This window comes from Urocampus carinirostris, chromosome 14, assembly GCF_059441175.1.
Source record: "Urocampus carinirostris isolate Australia breed hairy pipefish chromosome 14, RoL_Ucar_1.0, whole genome shotgun sequence".
NCBI lineage: Eukaryota > Metazoa > Chordata > Actinopteri > Syngnathiformes > Syngnathidae > Urocampus > Urocampus carinirostris.
In genome coordinates, this window is record NC_142362.1 from 27440873 (window position 1) to 27462456 (window position 21584).

The 21584-nt window shown below is 40.3% G+C and overlaps 2 protein-coding genes, 1 long non-coding RNA gene and 1 pseudogene across 5 annotated transcripts in view; 2 read left to right on the top strand and 2 right to left on the bottom strand.

Annotated features, from left to right (window-relative positions):
- srpx (sushi-repeat containing protein X-linked) overlaps positions 1-5848 on the top strand; it is a 38328-nt gene extending 32480 nt beyond the window's left edge. The window contains exons 8-10 of the mRNA XM_088353352.1: positions 1373-1506; positions 3894-4015; positions 4242-5848. Coding sequence (XP_088209478.1) covers positions 1373-1506; positions 3894-4015; positions 4242-4425 — 440 coding nt within the window. The 3' untranslated portion in view covers positions 4426-5848. The remainder of the gene's footprint in view (positions 1-1372; positions 1507-3893; positions 4016-4241) is intronic.
- Positions 5849-6388: 540 nt separating this feature from the next.
- LOC148353085 (uncharacterized) lies at positions 6389-13476 on the bottom strand. Its single transcript, XR_015852742.1, has 2 exons — positions 10652-13476; positions 6389-10240 (listed from the first exon to the last, which is right to left on the bottom strand). It is a non-coding gene; the product is annotated as an uncharacterized LOC148353085 (long non-coding RNA).
- Positions 13477-14264: 788 nt separating this feature from the next.
- Positions 14265-14357, top strand: LOC148353086 (U2 spliceosomal RNA; annotated as a pseudogene).
- A 365-nt stretch (positions 14358-14722) lies between these two features.
- The window catches only part of sytl5 (synaptotagmin-like 5), a 57568-nt gene continuing 50706 nt past the window's right edge, over positions 14723-21584 (bottom strand). For all 3 annotated transcript variants that reach the window (XM_088352536.1, XM_088352537.1, XM_088352535.1), the window contains 6 exons: positions 20818-20920; positions 20593-20754; positions 18910-19018; positions 18704-18842; positions 18433-18641; positions 14723-15869 (listed from right to left, as the gene is read on the bottom strand). In XM_088352536.1, the coding sequence (XP_088208662.1) occupies positions 15718-15869; positions 18433-18641; positions 18704-18842; positions 18910-19018; positions 20593-20754; positions 20818-20920 (874 nt within the window). In that variant the 3' untranslated portion in view covers positions 14723-15717. The remainder of the gene's footprint in view (positions 15870-18432; positions 18642-18703; positions 18843-18909; positions 19019-20592; positions 20755-20817; positions 20921-21584) is intronic.

A 21584-nucleotide genomic window follows, 5' to 3' on the forward strand; every position in this document is an offset into this window, starting at 1 on the left:
ATTTTTTGGGTACAGCTCGATGCTTTCTGTAGGGTGAACTTTTCTCATGTGTCACATCGTGCTGCGCTTCCCATTTGCCTCTGTATTATTTAGGTTCTGCCAAGGGTGCACGTGTAGATTTGGCTTTCAATTCTTTCTGCCAGGCAAGATGCAACAGCAGGCCAGGTAGTCAGAGGTGCTCAAAGTGTGCCTGTTAGAACCCAAACAGGCATACACTTATAAAGTAGCCGAGGGTGATGGGTGAGAGAAAGAAGGACTGGGCTATATACATATAGAAGGGGTATTTGGAAGACATTGAGGGATGGGTGAAGTATTGATCCCAGGACAAAAGTATCGATCCGATTCAAGTACTTCCTTAGTATCGATAATATCAATATATGGAGTATGCCCACCCCTAACTGGAGTAGATTAACTGGTATTGAGCAACTGTTGATCATACATAAGCACTTACCGTACAGTTGAATGAATGAAAACTTTATTTCGAACATCAAATTAAAAACGGAACAAAAACAATGAGTCAACAACAAAATAATATTCCATAACATGTTCGAAAAGGGGTAGTATGAAGCAGATGCTTATTTTCCCTACCCCTTTATCTTTCCTATTAAATACGTTTTACAAATCCTCTTCTCCTCTTGTGTCTAATATAATAAAATCTCATGGATATACTTATTACATAGGTCAGATATCAATAATCATAATAATTACAATAATCACATATTTTATACACTTATCTCCGTGATACCCATCCCTCAACGTCATAATGCCACTAGTTACCAAACGTCACTGCGGCACCAATGATAATAACAACAAGAAAAATAAAAATAATATTTATAATAACAGTTATGATATAATAATGGCAACATTAACAACAAAGTAAACCATAGTTTTAAACGCAGTATTTCTAATCTCACTGATGTCCCATTTTCTTCATCCCTGTATTTCGCCAGTAATGTTTTTTGTATTTAAATTTGAACACATTAATAGTTGAAATCAAAGTTACTCTCACTTTAAATGAAGGCACACACAATAACATTTTACAGCACATTAAAAAAATGTCTTCGCCTGGAGCAGTTTTCATGTGCAAACTAGATGATCTGATGCTGGTGGTAAGCAGTCACGAGCGGTGGGCGGTCTCTAGTGGTAGCCTCTGGGACTGCTCGTGGACCGGATTTTCCTTCATATAGCAAGAAAGCGTTTTGTTTAGAATAAATGTTTTTGTGTTTATTGGTGTTCGTATAAAGAAGTTCCAATGTACAATTTCCCGCAAACGTGACAAGACCGGGTACCGTCGCCCTCCGTGTTGCATTATTCTCATTCTGTTGACGGTGCATTACTTCCATTTATGCGAGCATCCTCTTGCCCGCCACAGCCATGAACATTAACGTGGGGGTACGCCGAGCCTCTGCTCTGCTTGACCAGTTCTACGAGAAGAGGCGGCTCCTCATAATCTCCGCCCCGACAGCCGCCAACCATAATTACCGCTTCCAGATGACGAATTTGCAGGTGATGGCAAGTTTCTATTTCCGGCCTACTATTTTATTTGTGGTGTTAATTTTTTCCCATACTATATTTATATACCTTATTTGTTTGTATATACATTGTCAAGCATAAGTATAGCCACCCTCAAGAACTTTCTGTCATATTGCCACATTTCAGGCTTCAAACTAAAAAACTGAAAGTATTTTCTAAGAATCAACAACTTGTGAGACAAAACTGTAAAGTGGAACCAAATGATTTCAACATTTTATATTATATTTACAACAAAAAAAGGAAAAGTCAGTATTGCAGACATGTTGGCCCCCTGTTCTCTCAGCTCTACTGACCCCAGAAGTTCTTTGATGACTTCTGAATGATCCAATGTCAACTTAAATGACTAACAATTACGAACAGAGGGCAATTGTGTGGCATTAAGTCTCAGTTTGAATTCACCTGCTCTGAGATGGACTCAGAGATCTGAGAAATGAGAAGAGACAGCATTATCAAGACCAAAGGACACACCAGGCAGGTCTGGGATAAAGTTTTGCATGGCAATGTAAATCATACCTGTGTATAACGCGCAACCCCAAAAATCAGTGAGAAATTTTCTAGGCTTAAACTAAACATGATAAGTGACAAACTTTGAAGACGTGCGGCCATGATAAAAATCATTCAATGACAATACAAACCATGAACACAATACCAAAATAAAATGGAAATTTTTTATTGTCTTTAAAAGTCCAATTCATCATCTTCTCTGCACATGCTTTTGTGGTTTATTTATATCTTGCTGGATGACTTTTTGTTTTCTAATTCTCTAACATTTGTCTCTGGTACATAGAATTTTCGCCTTGCTGCTCGCAATATATATAATATATAATCAAATGCCATTCATTGAAATAAATCTCGAGAAAATTATTATGTTGCGATTTAAAGGCATTTATTTTAAAATATCAAACTAAATAATATAACCATTTAATATATTTTTATTATTTTTATTTCCATAATGACAGGCCAGGCTCATCCCACCTGCCTCACTTGACTGCACCTCAATTTCTACAAATAAAAAATAAAATCTTACTGATATGTTAGTAATTAAGAGTACTTTTTCCTTGAAAAAAACAAAACTTTTTTTTTTTCTCGGAAAATAAGAATCTTTCTACTTAAAATATGGAACATTAACTTCTAACACACCATCCAACAGAAGATAATTATCAAAAACCCACTCAGGGTAGTGCGGAAGCAAATTGCAAAAACAATGATTAATACGGGAAACAGTGATCATTTATTCGGGCAGCGTTTGCAAAACAGGAAGTCAGGTAACAAGGCAACATTTGTGGTCCAAGATGCACACTAAAGGTCGATGTTCCGAGTCCAAATAGCGAGTTTGTCAAGTGGTACTTGGGATTCAGATCGGCAGGCAAGGGTTATTACACTTGAATAAAATGACGCTGAGACAAGAGTGCTTGGGACGTGACATGGAAGACAACGAACTAGCACAGAGCCAAGGGTACAAGCTGAGAGCTACTTTTTGTTACCTATCGGTGTGAAGGGCTATTAGTTTGATATGCAATTCTAAAATGGGCGGCAGTAGCTAAGGGCGGCAGTAGCTCAGGAGGTAGAGAGCTCATCTTGGGATCAAGAGATCGCAGTTCGAATCCCGACTCCTCTGTGTTACATGGCGAAGTGTCCTAGGGTAAGACACTGAACCCCTAATGCCCCAATAAGCAGGCTGGCGCTTTGCATGGCTGCACGGCCGCTATTGGTGTGTGAGTGTATGTGAATCTTATTTTTACTAAGTTGTTACTATGTTATAAGCAGGTTGGGATTTTTTAAATAAGAGTCAAAATAGGCTTAGTCAAGCACAAAAATATCATGCCAGTTAGAAATCAAAATTTCGAGAAAATCACAATGACCCATTACTGGTGAGCTATTTTCAGAACTTGTCCGCAAGCTACTCAGGTTTTGTTAAAGGGCTACTTGGTGCCCACAACACCATCTTGGAGACAACTGGTTCAAATATTAAGGAGGGAGAGTACTGATAGGAGGGAAATCAGGACAAGAGACCGCAAATGTGAGGAGGAAAACAGAACCAGGAAGTGAGTGACGAAATAATGTAATGTAAGGAGACATCAAAGAGAGAAAGGGAGAGGGGGGAAAGTGCTGGAACGTGACAATAGTTTTGTTCATTACAAGTGTTTTTTGTCATCCTGGTTTAAAAATAGGCAAACACACCTACAATTTCCTGGATTACATAATTGAGCTTACTCTTAAGGATATTTTCCCATTATTAAAAAGCAAAATCAAAATTAAAAAATACACTTTAAAAAATGTGGTCGCAACTATTTTTCGCAGTGTACAAAGTTTGACATTCTTTGTAATAAGTTGCACTTTTTAACTTGCTTGTCCAATAGCACGCCCAATGTGGACTGGATCTGCGTCACATCACCGTCATCGAATTGGTGGGGAATTACCCAGCCCAAATTGGACGCATTCGACACAGACTTCTGCCCCCTATGCTAGCCTTGCAACTCAGGTAAACACACACAAAAATACCTGTTTTTTTTTAGATCTTCAGACCAAAAAAGCCTAAATTGCGGGAACCCACCTTCCAGAAGATGGTACGACCCTAAAAAAAACAAACTGTAGCTTAAAATTGTGTCAAATACGAAAAGTCAAAGTTGAGGGTCCTTGACCAGACCCAACCCAACCTTGTGGCACACAAGTATGACAGCATTTATTGTATCCCCTCCGTTGTCTAGGTTACTTCTCCAGATTCCGCAAAGGTCCTTCCAGATGGTCCTGGTGGACAAGCAGGGCACGGACAATCAGCGCTACCCGTTCCCCATCACGGCGGCAGAGCTCTTCACCACCGTTGACACTCTCCCCTTGCGCAAGGACGAGATGTTGATGCAACAAGCGGCCGGGCAGGCCTGTCAATCATAATGGTCCACGTTCGAATCCCCCCCGATCTTGGGACTTGCCGGATCTCTGTCATACACTCACGTTTACTTAAGGCTGCTGCCAAGCCATTCTTCTGAAAGGAAGATATATAAATACATATTTTTTAAATCTTGCCGCTGCATTTCTAAATAGATCCATCCCAGGCATGCCCGACATACGGCTCGCGGCCTGGATTCGGCTCATCGGATGATTTAATCTGTACATTTCTGAGAATGTCCAAAAAAAGTCTCTTGGTCAGGGGTCGGGAACATTTTTGACCGAAAGAGCCATGAAAGCAAAATATTTTGATTTATTTTCTTCCAGAGAGAGCCGCATCACATATTCTAAGACAGAATTTAACAAACCAGCTCTTGAAACAAAAGCTAATTCTTCAGCGGATTTTATTTTACTGTGTGACGTTTGATGATTTGATATAATTTATGAAGTAACAATTATTCCAAAATCTGTGTCCCATATCAATATAAAATGACCACTTACAATTTGTCTCCCTCCCACAGTGAAAAAAAGAGTGTTGAGGCTCATTTTTATCCTAAATAATGGTTTGAAAACAAGTTATCTGGTAAAAATGTCACAAAATACTGCAAACGAGAAGGAAACATACATATTTTACCTTTGATGCAGACAGTGGTAAAAACAAGGAAGAGTGTTCACTATGTGTGCCAAGCTTTAGCCATCCCTATCACTTACCCAATCAAATTACTTGGCTTTCGTTTTCATGGGTTTACAGTTTGTTCTGTGGATTTTTATCATAAATTGTCACAACAGTGAACTTACATCTTTCAATGAGGTTCCATATGAGGGATTCCTTCGCGACGTACAGCCAAAACGAGGTCTGTAGTTGAGACTTTGCCCTATATAATCTGGACTGACCCATGTTTGTAGTAAGTTGCTTCGGCTTTTCACGTACCAAAATCAGCTTTATACATGTTGAAATTGGAATGACACAGAGAAGAAATGTTGAGCAAGATCCTTTCTCTGAGACAGATGTAGTCATGAAAAGGGCCATTATTGGCTCGCGAGCCATAGGTCCCTGGCCCTTTCTGTAGCTTATTTCTATAAAAATGTATGATTTTTTTTGTAATAAATACAAAACCAAATGCTTCTTTTCGACGCTAAAGGGCAAAATAAACGTAAGAGCGTAAATCCAGTCTAGTTTTATGTTAAAGACCACCTTGTGCAGTATTTTCTCACCTTTAGTAGGCCCAGCCGAGTTGTTTGATCTGATTTTTTTGCCCGTCCAAGGCTTAAACAGCGAATTTGTATTTTTTTATTTATTTCAAAGCAGTGTGATATTTGAGACAAGTATATCATTATTCAGAGCTCCAACATGAGTTTGTTTGTGGTGAATTGGTTCAGATGTAAAGCTGCATTTACTAAACTGTTAAAATAAAAACACTTTAACATATTCAATGCCATACGTGAAAATCATTTCTCCATTGTTTGTTAAAAAATCTTTTTTCATTCGTGATTATAATTAGTACGGTAGGCTACAAATGTAGGCTGAATGATAAAGCATAGTACTGAAAAACAAAGCTAAATATTTGGGGTTGACATTTTATTTATTAACCCTGCCCACCTGAAAAAAGTTCTAAACTCCCAAAAATGTAAAAATGCCCAAGAGTAAAATGGAGATTTATCTCTGTCGGATAAAAAAACACATTTGTTTTTAAGTCGTTCCTGTCACAAGTCACAAAAATCATATCGATTCTAGTGTTATGCCAACTGGTAGCATTTTTTTGGGGGGAGGGGGAATATTTTTTAGACCAAATGTATGTTTTGTACAAAAATAGACGTTTTTATGAAGTGGAAAACAATATCTATGTCCCACTTCTTCAATGAGACTGTATTCTCACACTCTGGAATGTATTGTGTCTATGTGTGTTGTTTAGGCTGTTTGGATCAAATACTGTAGAGTAAAACTGCCAAATAACAATAAGTAAAACAATCTGTGTAAAGGTTTTTATTTTCATTTTCAAAATATTTTTTGCAACAAGATGAATTATAGGTTGGACACATTGGAAACATGACACACAAGCTAGCACACATGCTGTACGTCAAAAGTCATCAGGCGGGTATTGCACAAGCTTCTCGTCTAAGATCATGTTGGAGCCTATATGTACAGTGCCGAGCGACAGGCGTAACTTTTTTGCATTTTGCCACATTTCAAACTTAAAGCTAAAAAAAAACTCAAAACTTGTAAGACACAATCAAGAAGTAAAATCTAATTATTTCAATATCTTATGGTATATTTGCATAGGGAAAAAAATGAAAGCAGGTGTTATATTGCCCCCATGTTCTCTCAGTTCAGCCAACTGACCCTAGAAGATTCCTTATGGCGTCTGAATGATCCAATGTTGAGCTCAATGACTAACAATGACAGAGACTGTGTGTCATTAAGTCTCAGTATAAATGCACCTGCTCTGTGATGGGCTCAGAGGTCTGTGAACAGAGTCCCTCGAGAACAGACAGCATTAGGAAGACCAAAGAACACACTGGGCAGGTCTGGGGTAAACTTATAACAAAATCAAAGCAATAATGAGAAACAAGACAATTTCACAACATTTCCACAGTTGGATCAATAATATAATAAACGGAGAGAGCACAAAACCAGTGGAAACCTACCATACCTGACTTTCACCCAAAACCTTCATCCAGAACAAGGAGAAAACTGATCAGGGGCGCAACGGAGAGAGCCCATGTTCACATTGGATAACCTGCAGGCATAACCGTCTGAAGTGGGCCAAACCATGCACAAGACAACTATTAGTTTTACTCTGCAAAAAAACTGCCTTTTATGGAAGAGTGGGAAGAAGAAAGCCTTTTTTAGGTAGAGTACCATATAAAGGCCCATTTGGCATTTGCAAGAAATCACATGGGATAAACAAATAACATGTGAACTGAATCCCTAATGCCACGATAAGCAGGTAGGCCACTGCACGGGTGACACTATCAGTGTGTGAGTGATTGTGTAAGTGTGTGGTACATTGTAAAGCGCTTCGGGAGATCTTTATTGACTGGTTAAAGCGCTATAGAAATGCAGTAAAATTACCATTTTTATGATGTGCTCTGGTCAGATGAGCCCAAAATTGATTTTTTTGGGGCCAAATTTAAAGCATTAAGTTTTACGTAAGAGTAACACTGCGCATCACCCAGAAAACAAAATCCCTACTGTCAAACATGGTGTTGGCAGCATGATGCTATGGGGTTGCTTTTCTTCAGCAGGGACTGGGAAGATCGTTAGAGTAGATGGGAGGATGGATGGACCAACCTACAGGGCGACTCTTGCAGAAAATCTGTTGGAGTTCGCAAGAGAGCTGAGAATGGGCCGCAGGTTCACTATCCAGCAGGACAACGACCCTAAACATAAAGCAAATTCTGCAATAAAATACTTTCAAACTAAAACCATAAAGATTAGAACGGCTAAACCAAAGTTTAGACCTCAATTCTTTAGAGCATTTGTGGAAAAAAGCAAAAACTCCCATCAAACATGAAGGAATTTCTGTTTCAAGATGTGCAAAATTTATAGAGACATACCTATAAAGACTTGTACACATAAAGAAAGTGGTATAAATTATTAACTCAAAGGGAGCCAATAATTTTGTGACGCTTACATTTCAATTTTATAGTAGTTAGCACAATATAAAATGTTTGGGTATTTTTTTTTTCAGGATTGTGTCTCACATGTTGTTGAACCTTAGAAAATAATTTGAGTTTTTGTCTTTTAGTTTGAAGCCTGAAATATGGCAGTATGTTAAAACAGTTTTGGGGGGGCCAATACTTTGGCTTGGCACTGGAGCACTAATAGTTCCGGAACTTTACGCATTGAGACGAAAAATGTGCTATTATAACGAAAATGCCTCAATACTTTTTTTGCGTGGTTATCAGTGCTCAACTTCCTGTGTGCTTTTCTTTGTTCATTTCCACGAGCGTGCGGTTAACTAGTCACACTGATACAGTGTTATCTAAATCGATGGAAAAGCTGGAAGTGTACGTCTAAGTATTCACCTATACCTGATTTTTTTTTTTCTTAAAGTACGTGTTGAATGTATAAATATCTACCCGTGATTTTGTATTCTATCCAATTGAATGATCGAGAAGAGGCTAAATCATGCTAGCTAGACTGCGCTGTATGAGCTTGTGCTTTCTAGGCACAACGGTGCTAAATGCTAACATTAGCATGCTAACAAGATAACGACACATCCATCAATGGGCTCATCTACATTTTTGATAGCCTACATTTTAGGGACGCAACTTGTCATACAGTATATCAAACATATTTTAGCCGTTAGCATTATTTTTAAAAGTCACTACCCCAAAGCATAATATAACTTATTTTATTCATATTATTTAAAAAAATATAACTTAATTGTTTAAACAACAAACATGAGAAGAGAATGAAGAGACATTCCTTATGTGGCGTTGTTTGGAATGTATTCCTTTAAAGGAAGAGTGTGTATTATTTTCAGGGTCCATACATCTTTAATCATGGCCAATTCATGCACTTTTTGAAAACTTTCAAGGCCAATTTTTTCCGTACCATTAAAAAGGAAATCTGGTGTGAATTATGTATTCTGTAGATCTACAAATATATCTACTGTTTACAAATGTAATTTTTAGTCTTTTATTAGCATATTTGGTATTGGAGTAATCCAAAAGTAATTGAAAGTAATCAAGTTAAAGTAACCCTACCCAACCCTGGTAACCGCGCACATCTGCGCCAACCGCGTGCAACGCCATTGGCAATCATCTCTTTGCTTCAGCCATGAGGTGTTCGCAGGCACTTTCGGGAGGATAACGGTGCAGCGCCAGAGGCGCCGAGAATCAAGGTTTGTCAATGTTATCAATGTTTAATAATTTTGGCACTCGGTCGGCAAAACCTTCAAGCGGAGAAAATCACAATTTGATGCATGCACTCTTATTACAAAACACCGCTGACCATGGTTCACTTTTATCCGGGAAGAAGCAAATGGTCCTGTAGGAGCCATAAAGAATTTGTGTCATTGGCTGTTATTTTTGTCTATTCGCACAATGCGTGTATAAAGGTAGGAACGTTTGTGTGGTCAGACAGGTATCTGACCCGGAAGGGCATTAGGTTTTGACCGCTAGGCTGCACTCCTATGGTTTGTTGCTGTTTCTTTGGCCTGTGTATCTGTTGTAATCAGCCTTTAAGAGGAGTGAAGTAGAACAAAGACGTGCGTTTTAGTTAACTTGCAGACCGTTCCCAGCTTCACTACTTCAGATCACTCTGAATCAACAATAAGTATCCGGGGTCAGTTGATGTAACATCGGCATTGCTCCACCCGGCGTCTAAATATCTTAGTAGTTACGTATTAGGCAGAACTCCCTAAATAGGTCTGTTAAAGAGATGGGAATCCCAACTCTTCTTTGAGAACCGGTTGTTTCGGCTCGGCTCAGTAGACACAGCTGGGTCTTTCTGCTCCCAAACGCTTCTTCAGGATGTTTTTGTTGTTTAATCAGTATAATACTGTTTATTTTGTATTAATATGGAGGACTTAAAAAGAGGGAAAATAAACCAAATTAACATTTAAAATACAGTAAACATAGATTAAAATCTTTATAAATCTACAAAGAAAAAAATGAAATGCAAAACAATTTTAACGTTTTCGAACTTAGCAAATTTAAGGAACCGTATTTTCTGCACTATAGGGCGCACCGGGTTATAGGGCGCACCCCCAAAAAATAGTTTTTGGTCCTATATCTTCCATAGATAAGGCGCACCAGATTATAAGGCGCTACAATGGGAACGTCGACAAAACAGTCAGATGATTCAGTCAAACTGATTACCACCTTAACATTCCCAAAGCTTGCAAAGAAGCAAATACGTGTCGTAGACACGTGCGGATGCGGTGTCCGTACGATGTCACTCAAATGCATCATTTGAAATATCATTCGGAAGGTTAAAGTCTTGGGATTCAAGAAATGCCAACCATTCCTTAGTTTCTATTTACTTTTTCGCTCGCAACTTTACTGTGCATATGACAATAAACACTTGGAATTGAGTTTAATTCACTCAACTCATCACAGCAACATCAAGATCGTTCTAAAACAAGATACCGGGAAAATATAAAGCTGCATAGCTCACCTAAGTTCTTACGTTCAATAATGATACGCAACCATGGTCTTCTTACAACCGTAAGTGTAGTAAATCCAGGAGAGTAAAATATTTACAAATACAGACTAATGAAACATGTTTCTTTATGGCGTAGTTTAACAAGCTTGCTATTCAGTCATCTTTTTCGGCCAATTGCAGGGTTTGTTTTGGCCCTCTAGCCTATCTGAGGCTCCGAATAACTTTAGCCAATAGCGAACGATTCAAATGATGATTGACACATTGGTTAGCCAATGAAACGCCGGTATATAAATCCCAGCACTTGGGATTTATATACTACTCCATGTTCGGGGGAAAATCGAGTCGGCGGCTGTTGCGTAAGTTGCGCCTTATAGTGCGGACAATACGGTAATCAACACAGAATCCCTGAAAAAATGGATTTTGACCGATCAAAATAATGTCTCAAGGTAAACCTGTGCTATGCCGAAAATTGTCCCCTCTAGCTGCATGCCTTTTGCTAGTTTTTTTTTCAGGCACAACTAAATCCATCTTGTTTTTATTGAATTAAGCATTATTATTTTTTTCCTTTTTTTTTATGGATCCCATAATGCCCAGGGTCGTTCGTAAGGGCAGCACTTACTGTGGTGTGTCTTGGATAAGTACAGCCCTATGGTGCACATCCCTATCCTAGCTGTTTATTGGGGGTAGGGATTCGCTCTCCCACATGAAACAGATAGTACTGGTATCCATGGTTACCAGTAGCAGAAGAAACCTCAAGATCAGACTCAGATACAGCACCTCCATCATCTGGTCAGCATTGTTTTTTGGTGTGAATTGTCATTACGCTCCACAGAGATGATAAGTTCAGTTACAGAAATCAAGAAAAATATTGAATTTTTTTTTTTTTTCTAAAAGGCAAAAATTTTTTGTGCTATTGCAGATAATTTTGTTTGGTTTAACAAATAGTTGTAATTATTTTACGATTAATTGTAAAAAAAAATCAAATTCAATAATTGTTATGATACTTAATAAGATTCCAAATATTGTGCCAAATCAAATAACGTTTTAAGTACACTGGAAAATAACCAGTGTTAATTTAACACTCTCCAAATAAGGACCACACTGAGGTAGTGCCAAAAGTCCACTCTTCAAGTATCAAACTAGCACTATTACAGAGTACCGTAACATAAACAGCGATTAATTAACATCTAAATAACAAACTCTTAACACCACCCCTTAGTGAAGAAATGTTCCTTATCCACCAGTGCTGGAGTAACACAGATGTTTTTTTGTGTACTGTATTATTCTTTTTTTTAGTTCAGTGGTTACCACATTTGCCTACCACGTGAAAGGTCCCCGGTTCGAGACCGAGTGGAAACACATGGCCTGGAGAGGGCTGGGCACCACCAGGCTCTACTTGCCCAAGACACCCCACAAGAAATGGTGCCCCAATGACCCAAGTGGTTAAGGGATCCAACCATTATTCTTTTTTATACAAAATCTTTTGGAAAAAAACCCCACAGTACTAAAAAAAGATCAAATTATTTCAAAATATTACAGAACAATTAGCAAAAGTATTTAATGAAAGAATAATAATCCATCTATTCATCCATTATCTGCACTGCTTATCTTCAGTAGGGTCGCGGGGGTGCTGGAGCCCATCCCAGCAGTCTTCGGGCAGTGGGCAGGGGACACCCTGAACTGGTTGCCAGCCAGTCGCAGGGCACACATGGACAGACAACCTAGGGACAATTTGGACCGGCCAAATAACCTGACATAGATGTTTTTGGAATGTGGGAGGAAACCGGAGGGCCCGGAGGAATCCCACGCAATCACGGGGAGAACATGCAAACTCCACAAAGGAGGTTCAATCTATTGACCTCCGAACTGTGCTGCACACGCGGCAACCACTGCGCCACCGTGCTGCCCCAGAATAATAATGAGTAGTGATATTCAAATTATTGTACCATATCACATCTAATTTTAAGTAGGAGGCGTTAAATATTATTCACTGTCCCTTTAAGAACCTAGTGACATTGCGATTTGAAGTTGAGTTAGCCTTGAGACTAGCAGCTATCTCCCCGCTAGTTTTTGAGTTTTACTTTTGTATATTTTGACTTTCTGGAGCCCGCTCATTCCAAGTCTCTCGTACGAAGCGAAGGGGAAAAACTGCAAAAAAACTCGTATACTAAGGCATCGCAGTATGTGCATTTGTTGTAGGTGCTTTACAAATGTGTTGAGGTTTTTAAAAATGGAATGTTAGCTGAGTAGGAAAATGTTGAAACATAATTTTCTAGTTTTGGAAAATAACATTAGAAAGATGTGCTTGACAGCAATTAGCTTGCTCATGAGGGCGTCGCCACGGGCAACCATCGGTGAGTCGACTCGTATATAAAACAAACAAAAAAAAATATGTTTCTCGTTGCAACATGCTAAAAGCGATGTAAAACCTGAATATCATCTGCAGGGTTTCGTATGGATCATGTATTTTGCAGAGCCATAAATATATCTGCGATTTACATATGTGATTTTTAATCTTGCGTTTGCATTTGTCAAGATCTATAATTTTTAGATTGTAAATCATGAATGTAATCATGTAAGTGTTGGCTAAAAATGATAGTAACATGTAAATTACATTTTCAGTTGCAGGAAGTTCTTCCCATTACAATTTACCACTGGGAATCGCTATCTTGATTATTACAAAATAGTATTGTGAGGATATATTTTGGTTTGAATTTTTGCTTTTAAAAGCAGAGTTTCGGCATGGTCTTTAAAACTGCAAGTTGAGGCCTTAAAAAAAGGTCTTAAATTTGGTTAAATTTAACTCTCGAATGTTAGAGCTAATAACTATATAATACGTGAACAAACAAAAGTATGTAATGATGTGTCGTAAAATTATTTTAATTTTCCCCAACTTTATCAATAGTTGAAAATCCGGATTTTCGTGTGTTCTAAAATGCAGCCTAAGGGGCCGGTCACACAGACATTTGCGGCTGAATCACGGCCAGAAATTTCTGCCTTTGAGGCGGACGCCATTGGACGCATTAAGATCGCCATTCAGACGAGATACAGCGGTGCTTAACACGCAGTCGGAAATTCGCGCGCAGGTGGCAGCGCGAAATAATTTGGCGCTGCTTAAGTCTTTAGAGCGCGGGCACACAGCTTTTCACGAGTGTACTGAGGCTGAACCACGGCCAGAAATTTCTGACCGTGAAACAGATGCTGTTGAACGCTGTAGGACGATTTGAGACCGCCATATAGACGAGATAGAGCAGTGCTTTACTCGCGGTCGGAAATTTTCACGTGGTTGGCCGCATTCAAAACTTTTGAGCTGCTCAAAAGTTTGAGCACGTGTTAAACCGCGTGCCGCACACGTGGTCAACACGAGGTAATGACGCAGAAATGACGCGGAACGACGTGCTCTGGCCGCGGCCAGGGCGTGCTTACACATGGGTAGGACGGGAAATTTCAGCGGGTAATCGTGGGTGGAGCATGGTAATAGCATGTTCTGCGCCTGTATCGCGGTGTTATTACGTGAAATTAGCGTGTTACGCGTGTGACAGTCAAACGCCTTTCTCCGCGTATAAACAGCGCGAATGCCGAGCATCAGTTGTGCTCGTGACGTCAAGGGGGTGAACATGGATCCCCGTCAGCGTAGTTTCTCTTCATTTCGAATAAATCTTTCGGTGCATTCACAATGGTCGCAACAAGGCTTTAAAGTCAGGACCTTAACTTGGCCTTTTGGCCGAGAGTCGCTTCTCGGCCTTTTGGCTAAGATCAAGTGTAGTATCCACTCCACGCATCGGCCCGGTATTGCAGTACCTCTGGGAACGGTGCATTTGCAATGATCGCAGCAAGGCTATAGGGCTAGGACCTTAGCTTGGCCTTTTGGCTGAGAGTAAGTGTTCCCGGCTCCTAGGCTTTGTAGCGTATTAAGAACTGACCGATAACGGATAACGGATAATGAATAACGAAGATAGATCAATAACCCTTAAAAACCCCAAAACCCCTTTTGGCCGAGAGTAAGAATCCCGGCTCCTAAGCCTTGTAGCGTATTATGAAATGATCGATAATATATAGTGATTAAAGAAGACAGACCAACAAAACTTAACTTGCGCATTTTCCATCCCGGGCAACCACGGGCAAAAAAAACCGCAAAATTTTAGCCGTGATTCAGCCGCAAATGTCTGTGTGACCGGCCCCTTAGGTTGGAGCTTTACTTACAGTCAGTTTGTAACCTAGACAAACTTTGGGAAGGGAAAGTGTAGGTTTTAACCCGTTAAAGTTCAGTGGTACCTCTACTTATGAATTCAATTTTTTCTGGGAGTAGCTTCGTTACCTGAAAACGTTGTGAGTAGAGAAGCATTTTTAATGTGAATGCGCTAATCCCTTCCAAGCTCCGAAAAAGTACCGGTACTGTATGATATTCTTTTAATAAAATCATAAAAGAGCATCAGTACATGAAACGAATACATGCTAAAATTAGAATACCGCACAATAAACATAAAACGAGAGGCACATAATGTAGAAAAACACAGACTAAAGGAAAAAATGTAAATATTCATTTACATTTTTGCCTCGCGTTTCTTGAAAAACTGATCTAACTGTCTGCTTTTACCGGCTTTTCACAGAAATGGGCGAGGCAGCCGTAACGATAGCACAACTTTTCAACACTTTTTACAGCCGATTCCTTTCTACAAATTCTGAGACTTAATGGAATTTTGCTAAAATGCGCTTTAATTTTAACTTGGGGTGCGTCCTTCTCCCCGCCACCTTGACAGAACCCCTCCTCTTCCTCAGGTCTGAACTTTGAACTGTGACTGTGATAAAAAAAGCATGCCGGGATAAACCATGCGCACTGGTTGCCAGATTTTAAGCGATAGCCGGTTTATTTATGTCAAGGAAACTCTATCCTGAAACGATTTTATAACTAGAGGCAATATATTCCAGTTCCAGTTCTTCATAACCTGAAACTTACGTATGTAAAGACATTCGAATGTAGAGGTACCACTGTACATGGAAAAATAAATGACAAAAGACTATTCCGGTTCGCCTTATAATGCAGAAAATACTGTACCATTGGTATTGGTTTTTGGTATCAGCCACTACTTGCCTACTGCTATCAGTGCAAGAAAAAAAAGAAATATAACATCCTTTGTTTTTAGTAAACAGGAAAGAAATGTTTTACGGCATTTGTAATCGATTCACAGCGTGCACGTGGTGCACTTGCGCATGCTGGACCTCAGCATGAGTGTGCACTCCTGGGGGACTTCCGGATTTTCAATCATGCGCTGCCACAGCCGTTGTTCTTCCCCGAATGAGTCCATCCAGTCCACCTCGTTCCCGTAACTTGTGCCTTGGGAGAGTGAATATAAAGAAAAGGGTCGGGGGAAGAAAAATGACAAAAATTGCGTTATTGGTGGTGTGAGGTGATGACTTTGACACAACTTGCCTAGCAAAAATGTTAATCCAATGTCAAACTGCTGTCAGTCACTGTCTTTTATTGTATTGGATCCTGTGGTGGGCCGTGCATTTCACACTTAGGCTTTCAATAGTGCTTTGTCTGCTACAAACAGCAAATTGAGAACTGTCCGTCAGAGTTTAAAAAACACTTTTAATACTTTATTTTACTGGAGCCAGTCGCCACATTTAAATGCAACCCTTTTCGGGAGGATGCTGAGTTGATTCACAGGCATCAGAAATTAAAGCATTGATTTACCTGAACAGTTCTGGAGTGGATGATGAGATTTCAGGACAACAAGCTGACATTCAGCTGAAATCCAAGGCTTATGGTCAGTTCTGGGACTTACTTAAGTAGGGGAAATGCCCCAACATGAAGAAAAGTGCTACCTATTTTACTGCATTATTGAGGTTCACTTATTGACATTTGTGTCAGCCTTTTGCCAGATGAGGAGTCCAAATACATGTCCACCATGACTGATGGTCACATGGAAATATGCTTGAGGCTGGCAATAGCCAGCTACTGTCAAGACTACGCATCCCTGGCTGATTCTATTCAGTGCAAGTAATCAAAGTAAGGTAATGACCAAAATATGTACTAGGTTATATTGCAAAATATGGGCTTATGCAGTCATGCAAGATACATCAAAATATATGGTACAAATAAACAATACTCAATAGGCTGTAAAAAAATAAGATATAAAAGAAGACATAATTGTCTTCAAAAGCAATTAGACAGTTCTTTTGTAAATGTGAACAATTAAAAAACAGCAAAAAAAATATTCAGACCTTTAGAATTTGATTCAGTTTAACTCATACTTTTAACAGCACTTTAACTCATTAAATGCCAAAATGTATAAATTTTTACAAAAACAATGTCCCTGCAAAAATGTAAAACTATGTTTTTATTGCAAACCTTTCTGTGTGGACTTTGCATGTTCACCCCATGCTTGCTTGGGTTTTCTCCGGGTACTCCGGTTACCTCCCACATTCCAAAAACATGCATGTCAGGTTAATTGGCCGGTCCAAATTGTCCCTAGGTGTGAATGAGCGAGTGAGTTGTATGTCTCTGTGTGCCCTGTGACTGGCTGGCAAACCAGTCCCCTGCCCACTGCCTGAGGTCAGCTGGGATGGGCTTCAGCATTCTCGACCCTACTAAGGATGGATGTTTTTTTTGTTTTGATTTTAAAAATAGATATATTATAAAGGCTGCTCATAGGTAATTATTAATCCTCTGGAAAGGGTTTCAGGATGATAAATCACCATTATATGACAGGAGTGGCTTTGATCAGATCTTTGTCTACACATCGAAGAAGCTACTTCCTACTGTGTGGGTGCCCACATATGGCGGGCATGCATATAGAGAAGCAGTGTGGTGAGAGTGATGAAACATGGAGTCCATGGACAAATACCCGCAGTTAACTGTTCAACAGAGCTTTATCCGTTCAAAAATAGATGACGACATTTCATCATCATCGTGTGGTCAGAGAGGAATTACGTTACATGCACGTTCGCAGAAAAGCGGTTGCCTGAGGGATCACGATCGCCATGGTGACCGACATTGTGTGATCAATTCACCGGAAACAATTGGGCGCTGAAAAGTTCTTGCAGAGTTTATGCATAGTTAATGCATCAGTTCAGTGCTGCTGGCAATAAACTGTTATTATGCAAGCAAAGTTCCCTTGTGCTTTTATTTTGGAAAACATTGTTTAGATATTGGAGATATCACAAATGCCGAAAAAATACACCAAAGTGAAAGTTCTGTTTGAAATGCATCCTTTCACAAAAAGCGGATTTTTTTAGAACCTTTCTTGGAAAACGAGGATTTTCAAGAAACTTGACATTGTTAAACAGTGGTGAAAGCTAAATGAAAGATGATGTTTCAAGCTTTCTTTTATTTGTCATTTGCCTATACAGATACATAACTTGATTTTCTGTGGGGCTTTAAAAATGAGTAAAAATGGCAAAAATTGTCTGGGACCGGCTTTTCCATCCATCCATCCATTATCTTCACCGCTTATCCTCAGTAGGGTCGCGGGGGTGCTGGAGCCCATCCCAGCTATCTTCGGGCAGTGTGCAGGGGACACCCTGAACTGGTTGCCAGCCAATCCCAGGGCACACAGGGACAGACAATTTGCTCGCTCATTCAGACCAAGGTACAATTTGGACCAGCCAATGAACCTAACATGTATGTTTTTGGAATGTGGGGGGGAAGCCGGATTGCCCGGAGGAAACCCGCGCAGGCACGGGGAGAACATGTAAACTCCACACAGGAAGGTTCGATCTCATGACCTCAGAACTGTGGCTCACACGCGCTAGCCACTGTGCTGCCGTGCTTCCCCCGGCTTTCCCAATTTGAGAAAAACTTTTGGCATTACACGAGTTAAAAAACATTATTTTATACTGTATTCGTTTTTGGGGACGCATTATATGAGGCTCCATGCCTTAAGCACACACACCTGTTCCGGCCCCCAGCCGGACCCCACCCAGGAAGACGTTGCTGGCCACGGCCTCCTTGTCCCAGACGGTGAGCTCCAAGCATACATTATTGAGGTCTCCAGGCTGCAGACCACAGTAGGTGAAGGTGTGATTCCACTGTGGGTTCACTGTGCGACGCTCCACCGCCGTCTTGTGCTTGGTGGACTTCTGGCTGTCCGGGAGCAGGTAACTGCGCACAAGAACGTCATATTACCACAACTTTAAGGCAACAAGGCATCACCATTATCTCACCCTTTGACAAAAGCATCAGACGTCCCTCCGGATTTGACGGCGGTTAAATTTTTGGCCCCCTTGATTAGCAGTTCCACCATGCCCCCTTTGGGTGGTGTGAAGGTGCTCTTCTTCTTGCCCTTTAAAAAGCCTTTCTTCACTGAACGAGGCAAATTTGTATTTTAAGTTTTTTGTCTTGTGCCGCAGGGCACCAGTCGTGAATATACCTTGTACTTGGTCCAGAGGCAGCATGAGGTTCTTTTCTGCTGGAATGTACTTCAACACAACGGTAAGTTCTCCGTTATATTGTATGGGGGCGTCCATGTTGCTGTCCATCTACGGAAACACTTTGTCACTCTCTGCACGTTTGGATTTAGATTTAATGTATTGGTCCCCTTAGAGCAATTCAGTTACACCGATTGTACTGGGGAAAACAATAGATATTACACACTCTAAAAAAACTAAAAACAGCGGAATGAAAAAACATACATGACAGTGGGACAATGTGGTCGGACTGGTTCTATGGGTCAGCGGGGCCTGTTTTTCATAAAAGTTATAGCAGAGGGGATCAGGCTTTTCCCGAGACTGTCCCTCCTAAATCTTTTTGTTCTGTATCTTCGCTCTGACGGTAGAGAGATGACATATTAGTGTAGTAAGGGAGTGATATCTACAACTAGTGCGGTTGCCAGTGTGACAATGAACCTGTTGTTTAAGTCTGAGAGGTTGTGTGTGGGTAGGCCGATTATTCTAGCTGCTATGTATGTGTGAGTTTGGTATGGTTCAAAACATAGAGCATATTAAAAAAAAACACGTGGAGCAATACAGGAGGATGGGTTTAACAATGCTTTGGTACAGTGGTAACAAGAGGTAAGGTGTAACATACAGGTATAGTGCTTTAAGTTTACAGATGACTGAGAGTCTTTATTGACTCTTTTTTGAATGCCTTTGGTGTGTTTTGGACAGACTCCAGTTTCCAGGTGGACCAAAACATTTTTGAGAAAAACAAACATGAACACGCTTCTGAAAGCAAGAAGGGGAACATTCTCAACCGTTGGATTCCAGAGAAAACGGAAGTTTTAACAATAGAACGTTTTATGTCTCTTCCATTTAATGTAGGAATTGATGAATGATGATGGCAAATGCGTTTTAATCTTCGTGATTTACATTTGCGTTGAGAATTGCGTCCAATGATTGAATTACTCAACTTTTAAAAATAACCAACGGTGCGGAGGTCCAGGGTTCGATTCTAATTTTGGTGCTCTAAAAGGCGAGATGATCTTAATGAAAATATTAAGTTCACCTCTTCAGATTAATTGTTCTATTTATTACTTAGTCAAATACAGGGTTCATACACCTTTTTCATGGCCAAATTTAAGCTCTTTTCACTTTAAAAGCCAAATTCCCAATTTCTCTACTACTGTCAAAAGAAGAAATTCAGTGTGAATGAGGTATTTTGCAGAGCCACGAATATATCTTCTTTAAACTTGTTTTTGAGGCAAATCTCTATCGACGCAGGAAGTTCTTGCCATTAGAATTTGTCACTGGGAAACGCCACAGTCATTTTTCTTACATAGCAAATAATTAATGTCCATTATTGATATGTTATCCTTGAACTAATACACATTTCACAGTGCTTTGTTTAGGTCTAGCATGCATCTATCCTCTTTGATGCGACTCGTAGAGGACAATGATGCCTCATAATCCAATACTATACAAAAAAATGCCAGCTGCCATTAATCTTGAGGAAAGAAGAAATGGGAAAGTAAAGCCAACAGAACAGTTTCGATGTCATTTTAAGGCAGACTTGCTACGACATGGCAACATTTATAAGCATTTACAAGCACTTGAAAACAAGACATTAAAATTCATCCCTGCAAATAATTTATTGATCTCTATATACTTTACGCTACCTTAGGCTGCAGACCGAACCACTCGTTGATCTGGGAGTCAAACTCCCACGAGTCGAACGGCAGCTCCACTTCCCCAAGGAAGCTGTTGTGTCCAAAGCGGTCATGGTGCCACACGGACACTTGCAGGGTACGAGTCTCCAACTGCGAGTGGCTGATCACATACTGCGGCGACAAAGATTCAGGGTCATTGTTGCAAAGGATGAAAAAATAGGTAAACATACATACTCTCAGGTTCTCGTTGAAAACGGGATTGATGCTGTTGGCCTTGACACTGGTCTTCCTCTTGCTTTGCCGCGACCGGTCTGGTAGCAGGTAAGTCTTCACGTAACTGCGATATTCAACATTTGGATTAATATCGGCATTAACTTTGAAGAATCATATTGCAGGGAAAAAATAATTGACAACACAAACTCCTGTCTTGCTTTTATAAGCGATGCTGCTGAAATGGTATATATCCTAGTCCCCCAAAAAACATATTATATATATTGCATGGCTGCACGGCCGCTATTGGTGTGTGAGTGTGTGTGTGAATGGGTAAGTGTGAAGCACATTTGGGAAGTCTTCATTGACTTGAAAAGCGCTGTATAAATGCAGACAATTTACCATTTACCATTTATATCTCATCTCTCATCTCATTAGCTGTACCGCTTATCCTTATTAGGGTCGCGGGGGGGCTGGAGCCCATTCCAGCCATCTCCGGGTATCTCCGGGCAGTGGGCAGGGGACACCCTGAACTGGTTGCCAGCCAATCGTAGGGCACACGGGGACAGACAACTCACTCGCTCAGTCACACCTAGGGACAGTTTGGACCGGCCAATTCACCTGAAATGCAAGTCTTTGGAATGTGGGAGGAAACCGGAGTGCCCGGAGGAAACCCATGCAAGCACGGGGAGAACATACAAACTCCGCACAGTAAGGCCGGTAGCTGGATTTGAACCCACACAGGAGGTTCCCACGACCTCAGAACTGTGCCGCACACGCGCTAACCACTG